This window comes from Lissotriton helveticus, chromosome 5_1 (genome assembly GCF_964261635.1).
Source record: "Lissotriton helveticus chromosome 5_1, aLisHel1.1, whole genome shotgun sequence".
Lineage (NCBI taxonomy): Eukaryota > Metazoa > Chordata > Amphibia > Caudata > Salamandridae > Lissotriton > Lissotriton helveticus.
Window position 1 is genome coordinate 43,599,357 of NC_136065.1, and position 12,524 is coordinate 43,611,880.

At 46.8% G+C, this 12,524-nt stretch overlaps 1 protein-coding gene across 1 annotated transcript; it reads left to right on the forward strand.

Moving 5' to 3' along the window:
* The first annotated feature begins 4,386 nt into the window (after nt 1-4,386).
* On the forward strand, nt 4,387-12,286 carry LOC144752936 (toll-like receptor 12). The gene is given in 3 exon segments (XM_078640752.1): nt 4,387-6,169; nt 6,172-6,882; nt 11,547-12,286. Coding segments are annotated over 3 exon segments (2,874 nt in total). The 3' UTR covers nt 11,927-12,286.
* The last annotated feature ends 238 nt before the right edge of the window (nt 12,287-12,524 follow it).

Genomic DNA, 12,524 nt, shown 5'->3' on the forward strand with positions numbered 1-12,524 from the left:
TGTTGGCATTCTGATTTGGTCTTCTTTGCGCCTGAAGAACATTCTTGAGCTGGCTCCCGGTCAGCATGCGCAGAACAGTAGTCCAGGGACTCATTAACTTGTGCTCCTGTTCTAGTAGCCCTTCAATCCCTTCATTGGCTGCCAGTTCAAAAAAGAATAAAATGTAAGTCCCTTTGTATGAGCCATCGAGCAGTACATGGCAAAACACCCCTCTCAATCCAATGACTTATCTCCCCCTATGCCCGATACGATCCCTATGTTCTGAGGGTCAAGGCTTGATTCTGGCAGACAGGTTTAAAAAGGCAAGGAGAGGTGGAAGCTCTTACAGACTTCTAGCTACCAAGCTCTTCTTGCTATGCTATTTTAATTGCCGCCGGCTCACACTGTGTTCAGCGCGAGTGTAAGGGCGAGGCTAAATCCTGCAATTGCAAGATGACTGCGCATGTCAGATTGACCAGGTGCTTTGTGACAGCCATCCCGACATGCGCACTGCAGACCTAGCAATCCCAGAGCTGTAAAACAGCCAGGGGATTGCTGTCACAGGGCCCCATCCTAAAAATGAGCACTGGGTTAGCTTGTTCCAACCTATTATTTCAGCATGAGAGCAGCTCCAGAATTGTTTGGATTCGCATCCACTACACAAGAAGGAAGTACTTTCCTTTCCGCTTGTCTTCACCAGGATCCCTCGGGAGATACACTGGATGGGACGCAGCCTTTATGATGAGTTTTGGGGCATTGTGCCCCTCATATTTTCAAATACCAGCCAACACAGAGTAAATGCCTTTTTTGGGAGTCTGCATGAGAGAACTCCACCATTGCCCCACAGGACGACAAGCCCCAGGCCAGTAAACGTAGAGTCCGGGATGGCCCAGCACATGCTCTCTGAGAGGCAAAGAAGTGATGTGGGCAATGCTGGTGGGCAAAGTGAAGGGTTGCCGCCTGACTGGATTTCTACCAGCGCCACCAGTACTTTGATGTCTGTGTTAGCCTTTGTGCACACTTCAAACAGCCAATATAATCAGAAAGCACTTTTAAATGTTTTCTAGAGCTACTTTAATGACTCAAGACTAGTAATAAAAGTGAACAAAGGCAAAAAGAATGTCTTTCAGAATCTGTAAACAAGAACAAACAACCAGTATTTTTCTCTTTGAAATGTGGTTACCATAGCCCCGTCAGCAGCAGGCTGTGTCCATGGAAGATGCTGTCACGTTCAGCTCTGTCCAATAGGTAAGGTAAGGTAAGGTACATTTTTATTGCACAGTTAATTAAAACTCACAATTTAAAATACATAGCTTTAAAAGAGATATATGTCAAAGTAAAAAATTAATTTTTCAGGAGTTAAAATTATGTGAATTTCATGTTAACAGTTTACTTTTTGTTATTGTTCATTTGAGCTACGGACCCAAAATTATGCTCAAAGGCACTGTCTTTCTGGTGCTCAGTTTAATAGGGACACGGATGCAGACCCTGTAGCAACGTCTCTTCTCAATAGCTCTGCTGGAGCAGGACCACTCTTGAGTAGTGGCTTTGACTCTGTCTGTGGTCCGGTGACGTCACTCCCAATACAGTGACGTCCTTCCGGTTCTGGGGTGGGAGGGCATTGTGTTAGCCCTCCTGTTCTTCTCTGTGGGGAGAGTTGGGTCAGGCCGATTGTTTAGTCGTGCTCACTAGAGGGGATTAGTGGTCGTGCCAGCAGGATGGGCCACACCAGTTTGAGGTGCCCCCATGCAGGACAGGTCCCTTTCCAACCAACAGGAGCAAGAATGCTGGCTACCTGACGCAGGGGTTGGCTGCAGGCCATGATGTCATCGGTGGTCCACTGATCTGACCCAGTTTCACCAAAAGCAAGGCTCCAAGCTGGGGTTCAGCTGCCCTGATACCAATCAAGTGTTGTGGGCATCGACTACCAACAGCGCATAGAGAACTGGCAGTAACTGGAGTGAGGGCATGTCACCTGACCAGCTTTGAGGGGTGGGTGTGTGCAAATGTAGGGACAGCCATGTAGCAGAAGGGGCTGCACTGTGGCGCGCCCTCAGGACACTACAGATGTGTCACTTATTTTAAAGAGTGCCATACCTAATTTTACCACTTACCACAACTTCCACCAATCCATTATCCATACTAATATGATAAAGAGAGAGCCCAAACCTTTGAGGCGGGTAATCTCAGGAACCACAGCACCAATCACAACACCCAATACAGCGTTGGAAAGGGCAGTTGCAGCAGACGGACATAGGCTATGCAGACGCCCACCATATACATTTAAAAGGTAAAAGAACCGTGCCAGCAAAGTAGTCCCTTGTGGGCGTGTGTGCGTTGTGCTGTGGGCGTGACAAACGCTGGGGGCATGTGGTACGTTCCGCCCTTCATGCCATGTCTCATATCGTGTGCTGTGGGTGTGTGCTGGGGGCGTGGGCATGTGCGGGGCGCGGGATTACGGAAAAAAAGCGAGCGTTGTGCCCAATATTTCATTGTTTTTTCTTCCCAGGTTCTGTACATTCCAGCTCCGGGTGTCCACCCTGCTCCCTTTAAATACCCCTGCACCCCATAATCATAACCCACCCTTACTCCTTAAAATACCCCAACACCCATCTTGACCCTATAAATATACCCTGTACCCCAAAACCCAAACCTATCCCTAAACCCTAAAAATACCCCTGTACCCCAAAACCCAAACCTAGCCCTGAACCCTACAAATACCCCTGTACCTCAAACCCCAAACCTAGCCTGAACCCTAAAAATACCCCTGTACCCCAAAACCCAAACCTAGCCCTGAACCGTAAAAATACCCCTGTACCCCAAAACACAAACCTACCCCTGAACCCTAAAATACCCCTGTACCCCAAAACCCAAACCTAGCCCTGAACCCTTAAAATACCCTTGTACCCCAAAACCCAAACCTACCCCTGAACCCTAAAAATACCCCGGAACCTAGCCCTGAACCATAAAAATAACCCTGTACCCCAAAACTCAAACCTACCCCTGAACACTAAAATACCCCTGTAACCCAAACCTAGCCCTGAACCATAAAAATACTCCTGTACCCCAAAAACCCAAACCTAGCCCTGAACCCTTAAAATACCCCTGTACCCCAAAACCCAAACCTAGCCCTGAACCCTAAAAATACCCCTATACCCCAATACCCAAACCTAGCCCTGAACCCTAAAAATACCCCTGTACCCAAAAACCCATACCGATCCCTAAACCCTAAAACTACTCCTGTACCCCATAACCCAAAACTATATCTGAACCCTTAAAATACCCAAACACCCCAAAACATATACCTCAGTACCCCAAAACAAATACCCCTATACCCATACTTACCTTATCCAAACATTTAAAAAAAAACATGCTTTTACCAATCATGCATTTACAACGAATTTCTTTGTAAATGTATGCGTGGTAAAAGCATATAAAATGTAATGCCATGCGTTATAATGGCATTGCGGAGTCATGGTACTTTCGTAATGAAAGTATGCGGAGTGATGGTATGCAGAAAGAAAGTTACGGAATAATGGGTGTTTACCCTCCCTCGGTAAGTACATTGGTGGCACGGCGGCCCACATCTCCAGCAACATACTCATATTTTTTCACCACCGATTTGAAAAATGCACAGGTCTCTCTCATTGATGGCCAGCACCGACATACACTTTTAGACACACCTCCCGCCACAAGTTCTAGAATTGCGAACTTTAGAGCTGGGGAGCTACGTTCGAATCTCGGCACCAGCTCAACATCCTGTGATTCCAGGCAAATCACTTTGTCTCCCCGTGCCTACCACAAATGAATGTGTTCTTCTGTAATGTAAATTGTGCTCATGCCATGTTGTCGAGTTCGCGCTATATAATATTGCAAGGAAAAATAAAGTAGGGAAACTCGAGTTCACACACTACTGAACGCCCACTCTTAAGTGCATCAGCAGTGCACTGTGAATCGGAGCGTTTCACAGGCCTGTCACAGATAAGAAATGCTATCAAAACGAAATCCTACAAAACAATATTCTACTGGCCGGCAGCAATTCATTCCCGGACAACGTCGGGACGGGCTGCTAGTTGGGTACAAAGTACATTGTAAAGTGGTGTACAAATGTTGTGTGATTTTTTAAATGTAAATTTATGAACCACACCTTTCATGTCACAGCCAGTCCCCAGTTAATGTGTTGCAACGGATATTACCTCTTTCAAACCACGGTATTATACAGTAATTGAACTTCCACTGCGCTGGGCAACAATTCAGTCTCACTACCTTACTGAGAGGCAAAGAACAGAGGAAGGAGGCGGTTCATTAAATCTTAAGATAACCCTGCCTATTAGACATACAGCAAACCACTGCTGCTCAGACAGAAACCTGCCCTTCAAACCACGGATGAGACAGCAGCGGCGTGAAATGGCGCTGAGAACGTTCTCTGTGGTCATAGTTTGCACAGTGGTTGCCGGTTGCTGGACCATCGTGTCACGCATAGTGACTGCCACATGTGACATCTACGAATGGGACAAACTTGGGTTCCAAGGAGTGTTAGCCCTGACCTGCTTTGGATTCCCCTTGGAGGGGTTCAGGGTCTTCAGCAAATGCCGCACAGTGAGGAACATGGAGGTGGATCTAAGAGAGGTACCAGTGGACGTGGACACCCTCTGCCTGGTGTTACACATACCAACCGTCCCCACAGACTCCTTCTCCAGGTACCAGAGCCTGACCCGGCTCTATCTATATGGATCGTTTCATGTTTCTGCAAGAGCCTTCAATGGCGCTGCCAACCTGAGACACCTGGGAATCCAAGGAGATGGCACTTATCACACTCCAACCATGAACATAGATGATCAGGGGTTCGGCGGATTGGAGAACCTAACCCGTTTGGATCTCAGAAATGTGAAAATTGATGCAACTTTTCAAGAAAATCTTTTTAAACCCTTACATAGATTACAGATTATAGCCTTATCTGAGAATGAGGCTCACAGGCTGTACAACCTGACCACTATGCTTCAGTCACTGGCCTCTCTGAAGGTCCTGGAAATCAAGAGGAATTGTATTGTTGCAGTCTGGGAGGGGGACTGCATTGAGACAAACAACCTCACGAAGAGCACAGTTTTCTATCCAAAGATTTCCACTCTCGATTTGACAAGCAATCTTCTAAAAAGTGTGGAGGAAAATGCATTTTGCAACTTTCCTCATCTTACTGTCCTCAAGGTAGACGCGACTGGTCTCAAGGTCATCGAGCTTCTCCGGTCTGGAATAAAGAGCATTGAAATGCTGTCCCTAAATGCCATGAAAAATCAGGACTATCTGACGATTAAAGATGTCTGCACTGTGGTGTCTTGCCTGGGGGTCAGGAACTTGACAGTTGCTCAAAACTTTATTTCAGGTCTTCCCGCTGAGACCCTTGAAGGATGCTCCATGCTGTTGTCTCTCAACATGTCTGGCAACCTCCTTAGAGCTTTCACGAATGATATGGCAAAGAAACTGCTGAATCTGAGGTCCCTCGTTCTCTCTGTAAACAATATAGAAAGCATAGACATGTGCACATCTGGGACCCCCAATGTTCTGTCCAACCTCTCACACCTGGATCTGTCTTTCAACTACATCACCAATATTGGCTCCGGGCACCTATTCTGCCTGGCTAATCTGGAGACACTGGATCTCAGCAGTAATTACCTTGTGTCCCTGGAAAAGGATGCCTTTGTTGGTCTGGATAGGCTGCAATCTCTGCAGCTGGACTACAATAAACTTTTTCTGCTAGAAAAGTTCTATTTTGATCACTTGAGTAGTGTCAGGGTGCTGGGCCTCAGGGGCAACATACTCAAGAACGAGCATAGCTCCCTGATCACGATGAGTAAGCTTCAGGAGCTATCCCTCACATTTGAGACTTATGGGAAATTTGCAATCAAATCGGAAGAACTCAATTCTCTCACTTTGAAAGCAAACTCTGCAATAGCTCTGATATGTATAAATAACTGTAGCTCACTTGAAGTTCTAAACATTAGTGCTCCAGTGGTTTATATTGACTGGTGCTATCCCTCGTCCTTCAGATTTGTGAAGGAACTTTACCTACGAGAAAACCACTTGGTCCTATGTCATCCACTTGGCACCACAGAGACTGAAAACATGGGGCTCCCATCTTTTACTAACGTTGAATATTTGTACTACAGTTCATCTGCAGATATGCCTATCTTTAAAAATGGAGCCCCTTGAATAACAGGCTGCAGCATCTTCACAATTTACGCCATCTCCATCTACGAAACCTAAAGTTGGACATAAAGAAGAGTTTGCTGACTCCTGAGCAGCTGTTCTGGAACCTGACACACCTTAGAACCCTGATCCTAGAGGATTCTGGGATAGAGGACTTTACAGCCACCATGTTTAGAGACCTTGTCTCTCTAGAGCTCCTAATCTTGAAGTCCCAGCCCGTGAAAACCCTGCAGGAAGGTCTGCTCGACTATGTGGAAAGTATGCGCTACATCTACCTGGAGGATGTATCCCTCGATTGTTTGTGTGAACAAGCCTGGATAAGAGTATGGGTGACCACTCACCCACAAGTGAGCGTGCCACAGCTGGGAATTCAGACATGCTCTCTTGGGCCACAGAAGCTGAATTATCTTAATTTCTTGGAGAAAGACTGCAGCTTGCTGATAGGTTACCATCTCTTCTTTGGGACTTTCTCGTTCAACATGTTGTTCCTGATCACAGTCCTGCTGTATCACAAGCTGCGCTGGTACCTCCTGTATCTCTTCTACATGCTAAGGACCTGGTGGAACTATCGTGGGAGACACGACAGAAAGAGGCAATATGACTTTGACGCCTTTGTCTCTTACAGCAGCTGTGATGAGGCTTGGGTTGTCCGCGAGTTCCTTCCTAACTTGGAAGAGAAAGGACCGCCATTCTTCAAAGGTCCCTAAACCAAGGACTGTGGCTGTGGATAAAATTTCAACCATTTCAAACCCTAGGGCCCCCAAACGTGCCCCTACACACCCTCCGGTTAACCACAAACCTGGAGCCACCACCAAACCACAACTTAGTAAACCGGCCAGCCAGCACACCCAGGACTTCTCAGTTAAGAACAACTTTAGAGGGGGTTACATTGACCTTCCACCGGAGGCCAATGATTTTGTGGTTGTCCTGACGGGAGTTCCCCAGATAGGTATCGACCAACATGAGAACCACTGGTCCCTGAACAACAAAATATAGCATTGGCTTAATGTCAATAGACCCATCCCTAATGGCCATAGAAGTAGAGTCTTGATGGTGCGCAGAACGTCATGGGTGGGCCCAACTAGGAAATCCATTCCTGGGGACTGTATAGTCGTAACATTCGATGACCCCCACACGGCGCAGCATATATGTTCATGGCCCTGTAGCGAGGGTTCCTCTGTTATCCCCAGGCCATTGTCCTTTTTTTATCCTCCACGCCCCACTCACAACCAAATTAATAATTGGTCACTATTCCACCACCAACCAAGGAAAGGCCATTTTAAGAATGTGGATCCCTACTCACACTGGAACGGCTTCCCTACCTCTAATAGATTTGGAGGCCTAGAGGAAGTAGATTGACTCCTTAAGCACCCTGATCACCACACAGGGGGGATTGTAATATCACCACAAGCCGGAAGGCCTTGTGAATCCCCCTCTGTCTCTAAGGAATCCTTAGCCATCGAACGCCCTTCTGACTTAATAGGAACACCTAACATTCCACTGCTAGAGGGTGGGATGACAGACATGAGCAAGGTTGCATTGGCTGATTCGACCATCCTAGGTGAGCCTTGTCATTATGGTAGGGAGTCCCAGTTGGTCCCCTCCTATATTCCACTGTCTTCATTACCCCGGCTCACCCCAGCACCGGCTTACCCACTGGAGGATACTATGGCTCCTAACAACTCTAAAAATGAGCCCTTAGATAGGCCACCGTCATTGGCTGTGTCCTCTCCATTTGCACTTACCCATTCCATCAACCATTCCTCCTTAGAGGTATCACTGTTAAAGATTGTAAGCTGGAATGTGGCAGGGCTTGCTCGCAACCTCGATAACCCGGAATGGAATGCGTTCTTAGAGCCTTTTAACATCTGCATTCTGCAAGAAACCTGGTCTCAGGAACCTAAACATAGGGTAGGGTTCACAACCTACTTTGTCCCAGCTCACCAGCAAAGCGGATCTAAGGGTCGCCCATCTGGCGGCCTCTTGATATGGGTCAGTATTGCTCTGGGCCTAAAGGTGAGTCATAGGCCCACCCAATCTCCTGACCTACAGAGGATTTCAATTCATTGTGATGGGGGAAGGATGCTAGAGGTTTTTAATCTGTACTTGAGAGGTGCTAGAAATGGGTCATCCAGCTTGCCATCAACAGGCCTAAGTAAAGATCTGGCTGCTTGCAATATTAACTCCTACGTCCTCCTTGCAGGCGACTTTAACTGTTGCTTTGAACCACTGGCAAGGGAGGACATTTTGGATTCTTTCGATGAGGACACTAAAAGAGGAATACCGATTTTGACTCTCGACCCAATTCCAAAATGGACGCAAAGTGCGATAGACAACACTGCACTTTGCATGGAACACAACTTGCGCTCAACGAATGGTCGATCCAAATCGGATCCTGGGGGTGCCCACACATATAATAGGACGGGCCATACCTCCAGAATAGATTTTATCATGTTGAACTATAATCTCTGGCCTCTTCACCATGACATGGAGGTCATCACGTCTTCCGACAGCGACCACAACCCCCTCTCCCTAACCTTGTCTTCCCCGTGGCAGATGAAGAACCAGGTCAAGCCTTCCCACATCTGGAAATCATCCCATAACATTGTACCAACGAACTGTGGCAGACGATTGAAGTGGGCTAAAGTTAAAGAAGACGAGGCTAGACTGATGCAAGCTGGGACCATCTTGTCTGTGGTGGTATCCCGGCTTGACACTTTATGCCCACCGAACACTAAAGTGCTACCATTATTCATAGAGACCGTAGTATCCTTGAGTGATTTGTTTGTTATTCCTCAACCCAAGGCCAGGTCTGTAGCTAATGGTGGCAACAAAGCTAGAGCTAAATGGTATTCCGCCAAATGTAGAGCTGCTAGGGGGGATCTCATCACTGCAGTAAAGAATAGGGATCCAGTCATTATCAAATCCGCAAGGAAATTCTATAAAAAAACGGTGACTGAGGCCAAGGAGAATTATGAATATTATTTTTGGTGTGAGTTAACTGAGGCAAGTAAAAGGAAGGACTCGAAGGGTTTTTGGGATCTTTTAAGAGCAAGGGACAAGCCCATTGACCAGCAGATAACCTGCAACATTCCCGGTGACGTTTGGTTTGCTCACTTTTCCAAACTATACTCTGAGACTCAGGGGATATCCCTTGCATGCCCGGGCCCGGGCCTCTTGAACAGCCCAACAGTCTTCTCCCCTGTCATCGTTGACCCCTTCACTAACCAGGAAGTTGAAAGGGCAATTGGTGGTATTGCTTCTAACAAGGCACCGGGCCCCGATGGAATCCCAGGCGACCTTTTGAAGTCCCATCCAGCAGTATGGAGCAGATTAATTGCTTCACTGCTAAACGAGGTCTTGATGGGAGGCTCCTTTCCTGACTCTTGGAGGGGCGCTGAAGTTGTGCCAATATTTAAGAAAGGCAGCAGGGACGATCCAGCCAACTACCGTCCCATCAGTTTGCTGGATTCAACCCAAAAGGTGGCAGGCAAGGTGGTTCTGGGTAGGATTCTGCAGTGGGTTGACGAGGGAAAAATTCTGTCTGATTTTCAGGCAGGATTCAGATCAGGGACAGGCACCATCGAGCAGACATTCCGTCTCCTAATGATATATTGGAAGGTGGTGGTACTGGGAGGGGGCAGTTTGTACCTAGTCTTTATAGACTTGCGTACTGCCTTCGACCTGGTCCCACGGGCACTACTTTGGAATGTCCTCGATGGACTAGGCCTACCACCCTACTTGCTGCTTTTGCTCAGAAAATTCCACGAAGACAATTTCGCCCAGATCAGATGGGGTGTCCAGGGAGAAAAAACATCTCGTATCCCAGTAGACAGGGGTGTCTGCCAGGGGTGTGTGCTTGCCCCCACTCTGTTTTCTCTTTATGTAAACGGAGTGGTGGAGCATCTCTTGGAACATCCAGCAGATGCACCCACCCTGGCGGGCAGAAAAGTTCCAACTCTCCTGTTTGCGGACGACACCCTTCTGATATCCAAAACACCTGCGGGCATTCAGAAATTGCTCACAAGTTTTAAATCTTTTTGTGACTCTAGGGGATTGGCAATAAATATAGGCAAGACTAAATTCCTTGTCCTTAACCCTCCTAAGAAATCCGTTACCCCTCCTGCCTTAGACTCTATCCCCCTTGAAAGAGTCAGGGAATTTGATTACCTCGGAATACGGCTCTGTGATACCATGAGCTGGAAGGCACACCACCAAAAGGTATTCCTGACTCACAAAAGGGCCACAGGAGCCTTGCTTAAGGAACAGCGAGCCTCATCCTTAAAACCAATCGGGGCATTGATAGATATCTACAGAGCGCGGGTTGTGAGTGCCGCCCTGTATGGGGCTGAACTGTGGGGCTTACAGAAAGTTGATACCCTGGCCCACCTTGAAAATAATTTCCACAAGGATTTGATGAGGTTGCCCCATAGTACTCCTACAATCCCACTACTGTTAGATACAGGCACTCGCCCAATCTGTGAGCAAGCTAATTTACGACCTTTGCTTCTCTGGTCCCGGATCTGGAACGTCCCCGAATTGTGTAGCTACGCTGACGCCCTAAAAGACCTTCTGTCGCTTCCAGGTTGCAGTAAGATACCCTGGTTTAGGGAAGTCAAACGCCTGCTTTATGAGCTGGATTTGGGTGACGCCTGGGTCAACAAAACCGCACCCCCCAAGCAGTTCCTGAAGAGGGTGTATTGGCTATGGGTACACAATAAGAGAATACACAATTCCAACCATTGCAAATCTGTCGCCAAGTTCTTGTTGGTCAAAGAGATCCCCTATAGGGAACCCTATCTGGACCTGATTCATAATTCTGGAGACAGATCACTGTATTTTAAATTTAGAGTGGGTGTGCTCCCCCTAGGCTCGTTTACCTCTACCTGGAAACCTCCACTTCAAACGCTTCCACATTGCCCGTTCTGTGCTTCAAGGGTTGAGTCCATCGCCCACTTACTGTTTGAGTGTAAGGCTTATGCAGCACCTAGATCGAAATGGCTAAAACCATTGTGTAGGAGCCTAGGAACAAGATCACACTCAGAAGCCCTACGCATACTATGCTCAGATGCCCGCCCATTTTTTGCATGTTGTATGGCAAAATTTTTAGGTTGGGCCTGGCGTATAAGAACCTCAAGGAAGCTGCTGCTTCAGTAAAGTGCCCCTTGATGAACTATATTCCGTATGGGTGTTCAAATGTTAATGCTACCCTTATTTGCGCATCTCGCTCTTATTGCTTTTATTGCTTTTATTATCAAACCTGAAGGTATTTTATATTATGTAAATTGTATTGTTTTATTTGATGCTTTGTATTGCTTTTAGGATATGTACTGTATCGAAATAAAGCTTACTTACTTACAAAGTGTGTCTGCATGGCAGGGACTTCGAGGTGGGCAAAGAAATCTTGGATAACATCATGGACAGCATTTATAGGAGCCGCTGGGTGGTGTGTCTGATCAGCCGTCATTACCTGTGCAGCCACTGGTGCTCCTTGGAAGTACGGATGGCCACATACCGCCTTCTAGCAGAAAGCAAGGATTCCTTGGTGATGGTGTTCCTGGAGAAAGTGTCCATGAGGAGCCTCTCGCGCTACCACCAACTGGCCAAGCTGGTGAAGAAGAAAACCTACCTGGAGTGGGAGGAGGACTTGGGCCAGCAGCCTCTGTTCTGGGCCAGACTACGCAAAGCCATTGGAGGGGATGGAGCTGAGCAATATCCTTGGGAAATGGATGTGGTGTCTTGAATGTCATGTCTTTCACATTATCTTCTGTGGTTAAGGGTGCAGTGTCATTGGATGGAGTATTGTATTAAGGTAGGGTCTGCTTTGGATGTAGATGTGGTGTTTGGGGATGTTGGCAGGATGTGACAATATCTCCTTGGAATATGGATGTAGTGCCTTTGAATATAGTCATTGTGTTTCACATTATCTTCTGTGGTTAAGGATGCAGTGACATGTGATGAAGTATTGTGTTATGGAATTATCACCTTGGGGTTTAGATGTGGTGTTTTGCTTTGTTTGCAGGATGTAGTCGTATTATCTCATTGGGATGTGGATGTGGTATCTTGATATGTCTGCATGGTATTTCACATTATCTTCTATGTTTAAGGATGCAGTGTAATGGGATGGTGTCTTGTATTAATCAGAGTCTGCTTTGAATATAGATGTGGTGTTTTGGGATGTTGGCAGAGCATGTTGGCATTTTCCACTTAGGATATGGATGTTGTGTCTTTGAAAGTTGTCATGGTGTTTTACAAGAGTTTCTGTGGTTAGCATGGGATGGAATGTTGCATTATGTTTTTTTCTTCTTTGGTTGTGGTGAATGTGTTTTAGGATGTGGTTA